The following is a 16514-nucleotide window of genomic DNA, read 5'->3' as shown; positions in this document are numbered from 1 at the left end:
ACCCATATGCACAAAGTGTGTTTTGATTTAGTTAAATATCTCTCTAAACTTGCTCTGAAAATTTTTACTTTATGTAATATTCCAATCCTAAGATATCCTGTCTATGCCCTTTTGGCAACCTGGATGTACTTAAACTATTTGGTTTAGTTTAGCAGTAGCAGTAGTACTAGTAGTAGCAGTAGTAGTTGTAGTGTGCACAGATTATCATTGGGCTTGTTCAACATCCCCCTCAACAAGAAGTAGAAGTTTCAACTAAATACTCTAAGCAGTTTCTGAGATATTACATTCATGCTGTTTTGATGGCCAGCACTGACTTAGTGTATTTTGACTTAGTTGAAAATTCCCTGAAGTTTCACCTTATTACCCTTAGCTTTAATAGTAGAAGTAGTAGTAGTAATTATAGTGGCAGCTGTATTTTTAGTATCAGCTGTAATAATAGTATGCAAATACTGCCTTTCAGTTGACTCAATATCCCCCTTGACATGCCTTGAAAGCTTCAACTTAATACCCTGGGCTATTCCTGGGATATTGCTGTTTGAAAACCTGCATGTACAAAGTGAGTTTTAATTTGGTTTGACACTCCCCTTAACATTCCCTGAATGTCCTTTGCCCTTTTGGACACTATGGGTCAGACATACCCTCTTTCCTGTTAACATATGTAAACAATGAGAGAGTTGCATAACTTACAGCCTTTGCCTCAAGGACTGTAGGGGGGAAGGGTTGTTGACATCCCCAGACGCATCTTCATTGGATGTTTCAACTATGATTAATAAAATGGCTATCTCAAAATTTTGATTTCATGTCTTTGAAAAAAAAGAATATGGGAGGGGAGCTGGTCGCCCTTCAATCATTTTTGACTGTTAAAATGGGCACTAGAGATTTCAATGTCAAATTGAAACTCCCTCTGAAGTTTCTACAACAACTTTTTCCATACAAGGTGCCTTGGTAAAAAAAAATATACATAAATAATCCATAGAGCCCATTTCACCTGTTACTTAGACAGTTTTATTGTGCTCCCTATGATTTAAAGTAGATTTCTAAACCCTTAAAAGTCTTATAAGTCAGGATTGAGCAAAAGGTAGGCCATGATGCACAAAACACTTCCCTTATGCCTCATTTGAGCACCACATCTATTGCTCATGGTTTAAGCTTTATAATACAAAGATTATGCAAGTTCACTAAATGTCAGTGGCCTTGGACAAGGGGATGTGCAGAAAATTTTTCAGAGGGGGGGGGGGGACAGACACAAGAATATCAGCAGTTGGCAAGGGACACATAAATGTATTTTAGGATACATTTTCTAAGTTTATTTTGAAATATATTTTAAAAAAATATCAAATAAAAAGAGTAACTATAGATGCAAAATGAAACAAAACTCAGCAGATTTTCAATGGCAGGGATTCCTGGCATGAGGGTGAATCCATTTAATCCATAATATATTTGATGATTACCAATTATTATGTAATTAAGCTAAATACATTATATACAAGACCAAGAGTAAAAGAAGATCAGACTCAAACCAAAATTAAAGAGAGATATATTATTTCCCAAGACAAAACAGTCTTAGACTGGTTTTTATATCAGTTTCCCAACAGGCTTTGCTGTAGGTGTATTCCTACATTTTGTCTAAATTTAAGTGCTTAAAATCTTAAGTTTTAAACTTAATTTTTGTAAAAATTATTCACTTTAAAAATACTGGGGTTCTTACCCTGTACTTCAACTTATTATATTTTCAATAATGCAAGTCTTTCTTCTTACTGATGGTTTAGGCTACTGTTAAATCAGTAAGAAAAAAAAGTGGTCGAACTGAGTTGGTTTAGGCTATAATGATGATCTAAGAATAGAAAACATACCACTCAATTTCTTTTTTATGCTCTTTTCAAATGTAATAATCTCTTTACTCATAAATTTAAGCCCATTATACACTGTCAAAGATGATACCTTTTTCTCTTATTTTTGGCTATATAAAAGGGTTAATAACATTAATTCTTACCTCATTATATGAAAAATAATTGTAGTTAACGTACTTTAACTGCAACTCCACTATAATATACCTCCCCTCCACATGTGCAAATATGTAACACAAATTCTATATTTTCTGATTCTCAACTGGGTCACAGTCAGTTTAATTTATGGTTAAACCAGTTTAGAAAAGAGTGATTCTAAGAGCAGTATCTAAAATCAGAGAAGAAGGTATCATCTTTGAGATGATTCCATAAATTGAATTTCTGAGTAAAGCAACAATTATATTCAGAAATGGTATGAAAAAGGCATTAAGTGGTATTTTCACTTTGTTTGTAGATAAGTAATATAAACTGCCTTAAATTTGCCAAAAACCCATGCTAGCCAACTGAAAAAACAATGCAAATACATATTTGTCCATTAAAGACAGAGGGTAGAGTACAGTGAAGCAAATCACAAACAGGATTGATAGCCTACAAGTATTTTTTAAGCTAGCCTAATGTTTGGCTGCACCTAACAAGTTGAGTCACCATCATCATTGACCATTCATAGGACTAATCCTTATTCCTGACAAGTGTGATTTAAGGCAATATATCAGACCATCAAAGAATATTGAAGGGTACATTTGGTGGTAAAATTCTAGTTAATTGACTTCTTGCTATCTCAGAAAGTGTTTAGGTTAGGAAAATGAAACTTTCAGGGACGAATCTACAGACTAAAGTATGTCCTGGGAAGGTATTTTGAAGCAACTACCTCCACTCCTTCTCCCTCTAGAGGGCCCTGACCTTTGATGACCTTTAAAAATATGGGTTTTATAAAAGTAAAACCTTGCAAAATAGATTGTCTGCTTAATTGAAGTACAAAAAAATTGTTTTCAGCTTCAACTTTGCTCAATTCCATTTTATAAGGTTTTAAAGACATGCAAACACATTTCCTAAATTTTAAAAAGAGTATTGATATGGCTAAAATTCTACTCAAATAACAGGAATTACATTCTCAGAACTAAAGGCAGAGAAAAAGCAACTAGTAACTGAAATTTAAGTTAAAACGTTGTTTTGTCAAAATTTCAATAGGTATAGACCTGTCATGTAGGCAGATTTCAGGGCCCTCTAGAGGGAGAGGAGTGGAGGTGGGTACTTTAAAATACCTTCCTGGGACATACTTTAGCCTGTAGACCAACCCCTGAAACTTTCATTTTCCTAGCCTAAACCCTTTCCGAGATAGCAAGAAGTCAATTAACTAGAATTTTACCCATTTGGTCCCATCAGGAGAGCCTCTAGTACATTTACGAAAGTAGCTGTAAGTATAGGCCTGGGTTATTTGGACCAAGCATTAAGAGAAACAAAGTTGAAGGTGAAGTTGTCTTATACCTAGAAAACTGAGAAAACTATAAGCCCATCCAAAACAGATGTGATACATAGAACTTGACCTGGAAAAGTAAATGACTGAAAAAGGGCTTTCTTTATAGTCTAATTTGACACCCTTCCAAAGGGACTGGACAACTTCGACCTTTGGAGAGAGCTTAAGTAATCTATTTAGGTAAAATTCACAATAAAATGCTAACCACGGGGGTATTTCATAGTGATTGGCCATTAGACTGTCCCAATTAAAAGTATCCTTCTGTAACTTCTTTCCCAAAGGAAAAGTATCCTTCTGCTACAAGGATAATTGTTGTTGTTGTTGTGAGAGGGATGATGGAGCATACAGAATTGACTCTCTTCACTCCAGTTCCACAAGGATAATTTACTAATTCTTCGTCTTCTTCTATTTGAATTTTGCCAAAAGTGAAATTAGTATTCCAGAACAACCACAAATTATTACAACTACTACTACTAACAGCTAACCACAGCGCCAAGACGCCTAAGACCATCACAGCTATGCACACTCCTCCTACATCCCAGCCTATCCAAGGCCTCGCTCTTTACACCCTCTCAGAACGTGTCTTAGCCATCTCGACCTTCCTCGCAACCCTGCTTAACTCCTGATTTGATACGAAACTAGCTACTAGCCTCATTTCCTACTTAAATCGCAGCATTGCATAACACTAATGACTTCAACGTATTTGTCTGGTATATCTTACAAGGATAAGACCTTTACTAAAACTTCTATCTGCTGAATCAAACGTTTGCTCATAATCTATAAAACGGAGGACTAAAGGTATTTTAAGACTCAGACACTTCCCAATTATTAATCTGAAAGTAAAATTTTGGTTGGCACATCCTTTACCCTCCTTAAAACCGCACTGTTCGTATTTCTAAACTTTGCCTGTAGCATCTCTAAGTCTAAGTAGTATCATATGACTAACTAATTTGCTACCTACAAAAACCAGGGAGATGCCTCTATAATTACCACATTCACTCTTATCACCTTTCTTATTCAGGGGTTTAATTAGGGTTGTCCTTAAATTGGTAGGTACTTCACCTTTTTCAAAATATTAATCTTATCTTATCTCCTAATGCATCAAAGAGTCTTCCATTTTATAGCATCTGATTTCTCATGGGACTCGCTGTGATTCTCAGTATTGCTTTGCTTCCCTTCTCCTTTGGGGCGTTTTCGATTCGATTTTCAATCTTATCCCCTTATAAGATTCCTGATGCCGAGTAGCATACCCCAAGAACCTGTCCCTCGAAACGCTCCTTCCCCCCATGAACTTAGGCGTGTCCAGTCAGCCAAACCTCTCAGGTCACCTTACTCATTACAAATCATTCCCAACCCCCTTGCTTACTCCCATTCATCTGTAAAATCCACACCCTTCTGACTCTGCTCTTCTCTTTGCATCCAAGAATTTATCAGCTTGTTCTTGCCTCCAACCGTTATTTGCCGATATAAATCTAACCCCTTCCCTCTCAGACACACTCCGTCCTACTTCTCTTTCCCAGCACCATCTTGCCTTACCACCCCCCTTTTTCCCTTATGTAAAAACTCTCCGATTTGACTTACTGCCGGATCACTATGAAACTCTTCCACCGTCCCATTTACTTTATTTTTCGTGGCTACATTACCAATGTGACTCTGGTTTGAGAGTTCTTACATGTGAAAATTATCCTGTCATAAATTGTCCACCCAAACAACTGCCCGCCCCATCTCTTAGCCCAAAATTTAAACCCTCAAGAATATCTGAAACTCGTCGACTTTAAGTTTATCAAATCGCTTAGATTTCATAGATTTTTAATCACTGACGCTGAAAGACTTAATTTCATCAAGCTTACTGAAGTCAAGGTGCTTTCAGAATTAGCTCAGATTGATGTCATAGCTTTTACAGAAGTACAGTCTCATGACCAAAGGTTTCTTCGTTTGTCAAATTATTCTAAGTATATTAAACTCTGTCCTTCAGATCAGCCACATGGAAAAAAAGAGGTAATGTTTTGTCTTGTACTAAATAAGACCTTTATCCCAAAATAATTCTAATCCCTAGTTTGTCTGACTATGATGAAATCCTTTGGCTAAGTATTAGGCCCAAAGTATTTCCCCGTCTCTACAATGTTATTGCAATAGCTGTCTTCAATTACTTGCCAAACTAAAATACTGATACAAAACATTCATTTATCCAGAAATTGCAGATCAATGGGGAATTTATTATTTATGTATCCAAATACTGGACTTGTTACAGTTGGTGGTGCTAACGACCTTAAGTGAATTCAATATACCTCTTTCTTAAAGTTAAACAAATAGTTAAAACACCAGCTACTAGTGGAAACACATCTCTAGTTATGTCACTCTAACTAATATGAGTAAATTTTTACAGTTCCTTCTCTGATTTGCCCCCATTGGGTGGGAGTTATCCCTTGCTGTGAAAAGAAAAATGCTTTCTGGCCCTGTATCTTTTGGAATGTGACAAAGTACTGAAGATTGGTCCGCTATTTACAATTTACACAATCTTCATAAGAAATTTGTTATTTTCCACAAAAAGCTAAATTACAAATATCTAATTTCTTTTCCCAGAAAATTAAGATTTAAAAAGTGTTTCGGTGACAAACCCTTTATTATTCAATCCATAAAAAGGCTAATTAGAAATTTTTTTCGAAATGGTAACTAGATGAAGTTAATAAACCGAGAAAAAATTTAAAGGGAAACAGGTGAATCTGCTCGATCCTACTCCAAAAATAAAGTCGAAGAATCGTTTACTAATAAACCAAAAAATTGGTGTTCCGAAGTAAAAAAAAGTTGTTGGGTAGGAGTCTAGACCCGCCTAATTTCAACCTATCTGAATCTACTGTAGTTATTGATAATAATCTTAAAAGGTTCCTCGCTTCCATCGCTCAGAGCCTTCCGGAATTATCCTATCAATTACCAACAGATTATCTCTCATCTCCTTTTCCCTCTATCTCATCCGAGACCGTGAGTAGAATTGGGAAACTAAGAAAAACAAACGTTTGCCCTTTAGATATGCCATTTCCTTTTATTAGTGCTTCCAAGGACTTCTCTTCAAAGCCCTTGTCTGTTCTTTTTAATGAAATTAATGAGTGTTGACAATTTCCGCAATGTGGAAATAGGGTTTTCTTAGCTCCCTTAAAAAAGAAAAGCTTGGTATTGAAGGTGTTTCACCTATTTTTATTACTCCTATATTCTCTAAACTATACGAAGGATTCCTCGCACATCGGCTAAAAGAAAAATTCCTACCTCTTATTTACCCGAGGAAATTCGGGAACGTCAAATTCACTTTTACCTCCCGTTAACTTGCTTCTCTTATTGACTTAATAGGGGGAATTCTCGAAAAGCCTAATTGTTACCTAAATTTAATTTCGATTGACCTTCAAAAAGCATTTCACCTTGTTAACCACAATATTTTACTTCAGATACTTGTCACTGAATTTAATATTAATTTCTTCCTGGCGAAATTGGTTGCCTCATTCTTATAAAATAGATCAGAGGTAGTCAAATATTAGAATCATTATTCCAGTCCCCTCCCTTTACACAATAGAGTACTCCAAGATACTCTTCTAGGTCCCCTATTTTTTCAGTTGTGACTAACAGCCTTGCTAAGGAATTTTCTGACGGATGGAAATTTGTGGATGACCTAACGTTTGTTGAAACCTGCTATAGAAATTTAATAAATAGCCCTATGAGCATCCTCAATGACATTGCACACGATCCGTCTAACTTATATATGAGAGTAAATCATCGCAAATCAATGATAATGCTAATACTTTTCCTCGAAACTACACCCCGTTTTGTTAACCCTATCCCCCAGAAATTTCTGTGCCATTTTTTAGATTAGGATACGCGGAGTCAAATTTTCTTTTAATTTAAAGTGGGATATCCAAGTTAAGCATCCGAGCTAGGATGCTTAAGATATAAGTTAAGATATAAGTTAATTGCTTACCAAATTCTGATCACCTCAGGTTGTTTCTAAGCCCCTTCATATATCGTCTTCCATTCACTACTTTACTTCCAGATATATATATATATATATATATATATATATATATATATATATATATATATATATATATATATATATATATATATATATAAAGATTTTCACCTTAAAAAAAAAAAAAAAAAAAAAAAAAAAAAAAAAAAAAAAAAAAAAAAAAAAGTAAAATATGTGTGTAGTTTAGCTTTTTAATTATTTCTGACTGACGTTACTCAAGTTTCGTATTTTGTTCACTTGTTTTGTTCTCCTTCCTTTTTTACATGCCCCTTAAAAATGTTTTAAATTATATATATTATCTATTTCTTTTTTAGCTTTATCATTTTTTTACTTTTCCGACTTAATTTGAACCTGCATTTTAATTACTTTGACTAAGGAATGATTTTTCATTCTGTTATTGTTGTTTCGGGATTGTTTGCCAGTTTTCCTGTTTTCTCTGTGATTTTTTTGCTTGTTTTTTTTTTTTTACTCCGAAATCTGAATTTGGCTCTTCAGGGCTTGTGATAAAGATTTTTCGAAATACATATCTTATCTAATCTTGAGTAACTTATTTCTAACCAAATCACCACATTTAACAAACTTAGTTACCATACTATCTGCACCTTGGACTTTATTATCTTTTAATCCTTTTAGTACTGTCACTAATTTTTCCTAACAAAAAAAATAAATGACACCTTCACATCCAAGGTGTCACAAACTTTTTCATTCTCCTCTATATCTTTTCCTGTAACTCTATCCCGTTTTAGCACTTTCTCAAAATGTTCTACGCATCTCTCTTTAACTCTTTCCTTTTCACTAGTTATGGCCTCGTTCCTAGCTTTAATTGGGACAGGTCCAGATTTACTACTCCTTGTTAATTTACTTATATGTCAGTACAATATCAATCGAATTGACTGTGTCTGAAGACCCCATCAAGCTTCACTAAGACTTTTACTTCTGTTCCCCAAAAAAATCGATTAAGTGTCAGTGCCCTATATTGGTAGATGTTCTGATGATGAAAGGAATTTCCATCGTCCAACACAGATTGAAATGGGTATGGTACCCCAGAAAGGATAACTAGGACACTTACGCTTATTTTTGAACTTTGGTTTAGATCATTTAATTCCTTTCCTTGGCTGATACCAAGACAGCACTTCAGAGACTTTCCCCTTCCCTACTTCTGAATGGTCAGATCTGATTCCTACCTCAAAAAACAATAACTGGGATTTCCCCTTAATTTTCGTTTAGTGATTTCTGTAAATCTGACCTCTTTGTATGTCCCAATGGCATGGATTTAGGAACCACTCACGCGCTGCAAAGGATAGATTTGCTTCTGGTTAACTATGAGTCCCATCTAGGACACTTACTATTACTTCCCCTATAGCATGATCGAGATCTGATAGCCTGTTGTGGTAGATATCGCAATGAAAACACTTGAGACCCTCTTTCCCCGAAGAAGTCTGAGTAGGTATGAGCCAGACCGCTTTCCCTCTATAGTAAGCTTTGCACTCTTACATATTTTATTTCTTCATTGGGCAATAATCATCAATTTTTTTCAGATAATAGATAGATAATTTTTTATTTGCAACAATTACATAAATAAATATGACAAACCAGTGCACATGTCTGGTGACTGAAAACGCACTTGCAAATTGCTAGGCATAAAAATAAAAAAAACGTAATGCTATGATGCTAAATTTATTAGCAAAAATTTTCTTCAAAATTATAAAATGTGAAACAGGTCGTTCACTATCGGTCTGTTTTTGACTTACAGATTGTCCCTCCAGTAAGCTCAATCGTTTTATAAACATCTAAAGATTCGCCGTAGGGAATTTGGTAGCCTTTGGCCAGTCCTAGAGGATTCGAAGGAGTTTTGCAGTCCATATTTACTTCTTTACGTAAGACTTTATCAACATCTACTGAACTGAAGAAAGCCACAGACTAAAAGAGATAAAACATATGCTGTTTATAAGTTTTTACAAGACTAAAATCAATAACCAATACTGTTCGAAATACCAAGTTCAAACCCACGGCGGAAGGGAGAGGGGCGATACAAGTTTGAACTTTCCCTCTACTCCTGACATCTAAAAATCAAGTAAAAGCATACCTTTTCCGGTAAGTTATCACCTAATATTACATAAAAATGACTGTGCAGCTAACCCAATACCGTCTTAACTCAACCCTTTTGAACCCCTAACGAAAATACTCGCTGCAGTCTGCTTATTAAATCAGACAATACTACACCGCACACGTATTTCAGAAGCAATATGAGCATGCATAAGAAACACACACGCGCAACATAAATACAAGAAAGACTGTTCATATTTGAGTTTGTAATGCTAGACGAGATAGGTTATACATAAAGAAGTTTGTCTTAAAAAAGGAATAAACTTTGTTTTAAATAGGCAGTCATGTCCTTAGTTACGCCATTTTCACACAAAACGATAGAAGTTAAATCTTAGTTTCAGTTACGGTGATGATAACAATTCTAAGCCCAGTTCTTGGAGATTGCGGATTAAAAGTTACGATTGTCGTATTACCATGTTCGGAGGATGCGGTACCTTATGCTCATTTTTAGATTCTAAGCCTTCCTTCTTGTCAGCAAAATGGCTCAAAGATAAAGGGTCGATTAGCAAACTCTCCAGGGAAAAGAGATTATGTTTTATTATATACTTTCTGCTTTCAACACAGTGTAAAAGGTAGAACTATGACCTAAATAACTAAATCTTGGTCGTTCGATCAGGAAAATCCCCTCTGCAGAAGTATAGATGTCAATAAAATTAATATATTGTACCTAAAAAATTTGTTTTCCACGAAAATTGATAATTTATTTTTAAGGTTAACTTGCCTAACCTAAATTTATACGAAAAAAGAAAAAAAAAATCCACGGTTGAAAAGCTATATGATTCTAAAAGCACATATTGTAATAAGCTTTATACGTAATTAGCATCGCTACCGAGTATATGACCCCACAAAGCTAGAAATAAATTCCTTATAGGTTTCATTAGTGAATTTTTACTATTTTTTCTTTATTTTGTAATACTTGGCAATTTCTATTTAATTTATTTAAAAAGTTTTCTTTCATTTTATATATTTACACAAAAGCGATTTTTTTTATTCAAATAAATGAAATAATAAAATCAGAATTTCCTCATCATACGGTTCGTGGTAACGAACTGTAAGTAAGGAACGACACGGCTCAATAGTAACCGAAACTCTAAAAAACGGAATTTTGATACGAGTAGATAAATCAAAGAATTTTGCTTTTATGCTGCTTTCAAATATATAAGTTTCGACAAGTTTAATCTTACCTATCAAAGGTTACAAGCCTGAGAAAACTTGCCTTTTTAAAAAAAAAAGGGGGGGGGGAACTCATCTCTAAAAATCGTAGAATCTTAATGAAAATCACATCATCAGATTGAGCATATCAGGTAACTCTACTGTAGAAGTTTCAAGCGTCTATCTGAAAAAATGTGAAAGTTTGAATTTTCTGCCATGAGAAAGACCACGGCTTATTTGTTTTCTTTTTTTTGTTTCTCCCATGGGTGATCGCATCGACCCAATGGTCCTAGAATATCGTGAGAGCGCTCACTTGAACGAAAATTAGGATTTCTAGTGCCCTTTTTAAGTGACCAAAAATTGGAGGGCAACTTGGACCCCTCCCAGGCCCCTTTTTTTCTCAAAATGGTTCGATCAAAATTTTTGAGATATTTGATTTGAGATGAGCCATTTTGTTCAACATAGTTTAAAGACCGAAAAGATTTGCGACTGGGGATATCATGACCTTCCCACAGCCCTTGGGGATAGGTCTGTAAGTTAAAATTTGCCTATTGTTTACGTTTAGTATTTGTTATTGAAAAGTATACATATATTTTTCGGGAGGGGGATTTTCCTCGGGTATGATTTTCCATGGGGAGGGAAGTTTCTAGGGGGTGAATTTTTTAGGGGACATTTTAAACTGGCGGAATTTGTCAGAATTACTATACGAAACTCTTTTTATGTCTTGTTTTCTCTTTTCTGTCTCAATTTTACTCGTGGCGATGTTATCGGTAATTGTCCGGGGTAAATTTTCACCAGGATTGAATTGTCTAGAGAATAAATCCTTAGGGAGGAGGGATTTTTCCGTGGAGGAGTAGCCAGATTTCCTGGCATTATTTAAAAAATGATCAGGAGTTAAATAAAAAAAACAGTTTCTTCAACTGAAAGTAAGGAATACCATTAAAACTGAAAACGAATGGAAATTATTACATATATGAGGGGGTTACTCCTACGCAACAACTCGCTCTTTACGCTAAAGTTTCAATTATGTCCCAATCTTTTAAGAAGGACTCCTGAAGAAATATGTTCTGAAGAAATAATTAGAACAATAAGAAGCCTTTTTTTAAAATTACTAAAACCTTTAGCGTAAAGAGTGAGTTGTTGTGGAGGAGTAAACCCCCTCCCTCATATGCGTAATAATTTCTGTTAGTTTTAAGTCTTAATTTTTTTCCTTACTTTCGGTTGAAAAAACCTGTTTTTTTTTCTAATGAGAAGTAAAGGGCGAATTTAAAACTTAAGACTAGCAGAAAAGCGTATAAAAGATTTCAAACCTAAAGCCAGCAAAAAGTCTCACAGATAAAAGACTTGAAAATCATAACGAGCAGGAAATGCTATGAGCAACGAAGCCAAATTTAGAACAGCCAGAAATAGCTACACATAAGTTCCTCCGATCAGCGAGCACCTAGTGAGTCATTTGTGCTTCAGTGATAACTACATACATTGATCAAATTGAACGTTCTTTTACGGCCTACGTGTTTTTCAATACACTAAAAATTATTAGATTGCAAAATCCTTAGACATAGTAAAAACAAATGAATTATCACCCATGTTTAATTTAAAGCACTTTTTACCACCTCTGTAAACCCCCAAAAAACACGAGTGTCATTTCTACTTGACGGAAAACTCAATAAAATTCTGACTTAAAGGTTTCTTTAGCGAATTAATTTTTTTTATATCTATGAAAGGAATGGATCTAAAAAAAAAAAAAAAAAAAAAAAAAAAAAAAAAAAACATAGTGCACATTAAACATCTAAAACTAAATTATTAGTTACATATACACTGATTTTGAAAGAAAAATCCCGAGGTTCAAGTGGCATCTATTTTTCAATGTTACAGTAAAAACAAAAATATTGAATGAATATTCTTTGATCACTCAAAAAGACATGGTATTTAATGAAATGGTTTGGGGGAAAGCAACATTACACTTAGGTGTCCGTTTGAAGTAGCTATTAATTGCGTTACTGGAGCAGCCTTTTGGTTTGGTCCCGCATTTTTTTTCGTATGTCACCAAATTTAGTCTATTGTGAGAAAGTAAGGGTCTAGCATTAGCGGTTTTTACAGAAAATTTGGATTCCTAGCTGGACATAGAATATGATAATACATCTTGAAAAGCTGCCTATGAATTTTTGTCTTCCACCAAAAAGGACAGTTTTACCAAGTCCTTGAGCCAGGACATACATTGCGTGAGCCGAAGTGTAATTGCTTTCGGGCGGAAAGCTCAGTTTAAGCAAAAATCAAATAAGAGCCAATTTATGATTTAAGTTAACCTCAAATCCAAAAGTACTTCAGATTTACAAGAATTCAGCAGCACAAATTGAAAATTTTCAACGAACAATAAATGAAAAAAAAAATACATATCAAAAAGGAGCCCACAGATCCAAAAGTGCTGCCATCTATTTTTGTCAGCCATTACTGTTGTGTTTTGGTGAATTTGTTATTTCATTTTCTGTTTTTAGGACTATGACAGAGGAATAATGTACCTTAATTTTCTTTATTACTAAAGATATTAAATAAAATATATCAGGTTAATAGGTTTTCACAAAAATAAGCCAAGTTCTGATTCGGTGTGAAAACTAGCTAAGTCATCGGAGACAAAAAGTTACCCATGGCTCCTCCAACAGCCAACTACCCCAATACATCTTCTACTACCAGCTTCTTTGCATAAGCTAGCTATATTAAACCTTCTTATAACTAGAATCCCTCAAGGATTGTCAATATCTACGACATTACGACATTAAGTTGAGTAATCCAAGGATTTTCAATCTCTATGCCTCAGGCATAAAGCGGACCCATGACCCCTCCTACAACCAACGTTTAAACAGAAAGGTAGGCGTGTTGCAGCTTTTTCCTATTGGAGTTGCGTAGCCCCAGAGTCTCTCTGAAATCCCCACCCAACTCGTCATTTTTAAAAGAAAGTTAGATATGTGGCACCTTGTTTGAACCAGAACCATGGAAGGATTTAGAGTCCGTAAAATTGAAGGCACAAAGTAGGCAAGAACCCCCAGCACCCTTCCCCTATCCCAACCAAATTCATTTGCAGAAAAGGATGCGTGGCACCTTGTTTGAACCAGAATCATGCAAATGTTTCGAAGAAATTAGCTAAGCTATTTAAATGGGACATCAAGAGATCAACTAAAATATCACCCCAAAACAAATATCTGGAAATTTCATTCACCTAGTTAAGTACTTTCTTCTCAAATATTGCCAAAATTTGTTTTCCAGAAAGCACCTCCCTACCCTTTGTAAGGTCTATCGATGTTGAACCCCAAAAAAATTAAAATTACAATTATTTCTGAAAAAAGTATATGGAATGGCATATTATGATTCTGGACTTCTGCAATGAAACATTAGCCTCAGATTAGAAATCAATAAGCTAGGAAATGCTATAGTACACACTTAGCTGCAAACATTTTTTTTTTTTTAAATGCATGTTCGCCATAGCATGAACTAGGACTGTTCTATAATATCAGCCACAGGCTTGTAATTAGTAGCATCAAAAATCCTTAAAAAATGAAATAAAAAGTATTGTAAAATATATTAATATAAAACAATGAACGCTAGATATTAAGATTGGTCATTGGCTTCGTATTTTTCCGATTAAGAAATACACAGAATATTTCGATCCTGTTGGCCTACCACACATAGCCACAGAGAACACGGGTCTACCTTTAGAGTTCGTTCTTCTACCTCGTTGAAAGATTAATGTACAAAATCAGTCATGGGCTGAAATTTAAGTCCACAGGGCTATCATTTTAGAAAAAAACTTTTCTTTTCGATCTGACACTGTCGAAATTTTCTGTTCAATCTCGCACAAGACGAAAATTATAAATGACCAAAATTATATAGAATTATAAATTTTAAATTTCAAGTATGCACTTAGAATTAATCCAGACTTAAAAATATTAAGGACATTTTAGAAGACTAACTAGCCATCATGAGAATTAAGGTGTGGTTGAACATGCATTGCCGTGATGACCCCCCTTTGAATGAAGCCAGGGGCGAATCCCCAGAATTTTTATTGTGGGGGGGCAAGAGGAGTCCATATCCAGATAGTCAAGGGGCATGGGACATCTCTCCACGTGATTTGAGGGTAACTGCACCCACTCGCTCCTCTGCCCAACGATTCCCCTGAATGGAGCTAAGAAAATAGTATTTAGGTACTATATCAGAAGTTTAAAAATGTGAGATCCAGTCTTTAGGTATAACAGCAACGATTTGATCTTAAATCTAGTGAAGATATACCAAGTTAATTATGCATTTAATCATCAAATAGCGCATAGCTGTTGGTAATTGTAAAAGAAAAAGGAAGAAGAGCAGTACAACAAAAACAGACCAAACTTAAGAAAGACAAAAGCCATTTTATAAGACTAGCTAGACATCAGGGATGTGTTAAAAAAAAATAGTAAAACCATATAAAACACTATAGTGCAGGGTTGTAACGCTAATGTGAAAAATCGATGCATTCTGATGGGGGCATTGAGAGAAAAACAGCAATAGTGGGAAGTCTCAATTGACCGGGTCACGGTAACCAACCGAAGCGTAAGCTAAGGTAAATCAAGCATTAGAGCGGCTAAAACGGGTAAATTTGAGAAATTCTTCCAAATTCTAATCAGCATACTCTAATAAGGTTTCGATAACACCTATTAATATTTTTAGAGAATCTGAAAAATTATTTTTTTTCTGACTAAATTGCTTGTACCTTGTGTGTGCAGCTAAAATGACACAATTTATCATGTTTGAAAACCTCACCGGTTTTAATTTTTCACGAAGGTAGAGAAGTGGCAACTGATTTTGTTTTATTGAGTGAACTGGTTACCCTATGACGGCTAGATTTCGCGTGAAATACAAACTTGGAATAAAGTAATTAGGGACTATAATTACATCTCCATTGGCCTTACTACTAGGGGGATTACCACCCTACCAGGAAAATGTTTGCACGTTTATATAATTTTTCTCTTGATACACGGCTTTCATAGAAAAGACTTAGTACTTCTTAGTTCCTTCATATTCTTGCTTGCACCAAAGGATTTTCTTTGATTCTCTTGTGCTCAAAATTACCTGGGGTAAGTTATTCATTCCCAGCTTATGAGCAAACATAGCCCGAGTCCAGAGATTCGTTATCTGTAATGCAAGTGCCGCCCTGTATCTGTCTTCACTGCAAACCAAGTATCGCACCTAAAAATAATTAAGACAGTTATAGAGTGTCTCTCGTTTCGTTTTGTTTTCTAGATTTATTCATCTTCAGAAAGCTAAAAATTATAGCTGACAAATAAAGGCTATACTTTGATATATTAGAAATGTGAAAAAACTATAAATACAAACAAGTCGTAAAAATCTACACTTTCGAGTTTTCTCGATATTATGAGATGTAAAAACATAGCTTGAAATAAGAATCGTTTTCAGTAAAGTGCAAATTGCGCTATGGCCTTTAGAAGGCACGGGTAGGGGACGTCATCCCTACTCCTCTTAGTTTCTACTCGTTTTGAGCTCCATTATTTATTAATGGTGATTTACGATAGTTTTACGCTTGAAAAATTATTTGATTTTATTTCTGCTCATCTCTGGTTTAGTGCTTTACTTTTCTTTGAAAAACTTCTTCGGCGGAAAAAGTTTCTGGAAAGTAATTCAAAACAAGACTCAATTACTCAAGAGCACGTGTTTAACTTTCAAATTACGAAAAACTGACTCGGCATAAACATTCCGTGATAACAACAGAACAGACGTACATATTTATAAACTTATGAGTAATTTTACGCCTAGGAAATTTTGTGGCTACATCGGTCATTGAAATAAACTTTTGTCATTAATTATACGCTTATATTAGAATATGTTTTAAAGGTAATCAGTTTTAAGATCACGTTACAAAAAACAAATTTTTCGG

The 16514-nt window shown here is 34.8% G+C and overlaps 2 protein-coding genes across 5 annotated transcripts in view; both read right to left on the bottom strand.

The window, feature by feature from the left end:
- The window catches only part of LOC136033006 (nuclear inhibitor of protein phosphatase 1-like), a 32525-nt gene extending 28800 nt beyond the window's left edge, over nucleotides 1-3725 (bottom strand). Inside the window, exons 1-2 of one of the 2 annotated variants that reach the window (XM_065713536.1) lie at nucleotides 3707-3725; nucleotides 3527-3617 (exon numbers count right to left, since the gene is read on the bottom strand). In XM_065713536.1, coding sequence (XP_065569608.1) covers nucleotides 3527-3555 — 29 coding nt within the window. In that variant the 5' untranslated portion in view covers nucleotides 3556-3617; nucleotides 3707-3725. Of the gene's footprint in view, nucleotides 1-3526 lie in introns of both variants that reach the window. The other variant, XM_065713535.1, reaches the window with a different exon arrangement.
- A 5269-nt stretch (nucleotides 3726-8994) lies between these two features.
- The window catches only part of LOC136033005 (DNA polymerase subunit gamma-1-like), a 118659-nt gene continuing 111139 nt past the window's right edge, over nucleotides 8995-16514 (bottom strand). For all 3 annotated transcript variants that reach the window (XM_065713534.1, XM_065713532.1, XM_065713533.1), the window contains exons 10-11: nucleotides 15692-15808; nucleotides 8995-9256 (exon numbers count right to left, since the gene is read on the bottom strand). In XM_065713534.1, the coding sequence (XP_065569606.1) occupies nucleotides 9065-9256; nucleotides 15692-15808 (309 nt within the window). In that variant the 3' untranslated portion in view covers nucleotides 8995-9064. The remainder of the gene's footprint in view (nucleotides 9257-15691; nucleotides 15809-16514) is intronic.

Source organism: Artemia franciscana, chromosome 11 (assembly GCF_032884065.1).
Source record: "Artemia franciscana chromosome 11, ASM3288406v1, whole genome shotgun sequence".
Lineage (NCBI taxonomy): Eukaryota > Metazoa > Arthropoda > Branchiopoda > Anostraca > Artemiidae > Artemia > Artemia franciscana.
Note: the sequence above shows the minus strand (reverse complement) of the source record. Positions and strands in the feature narration are given on the sequence as shown.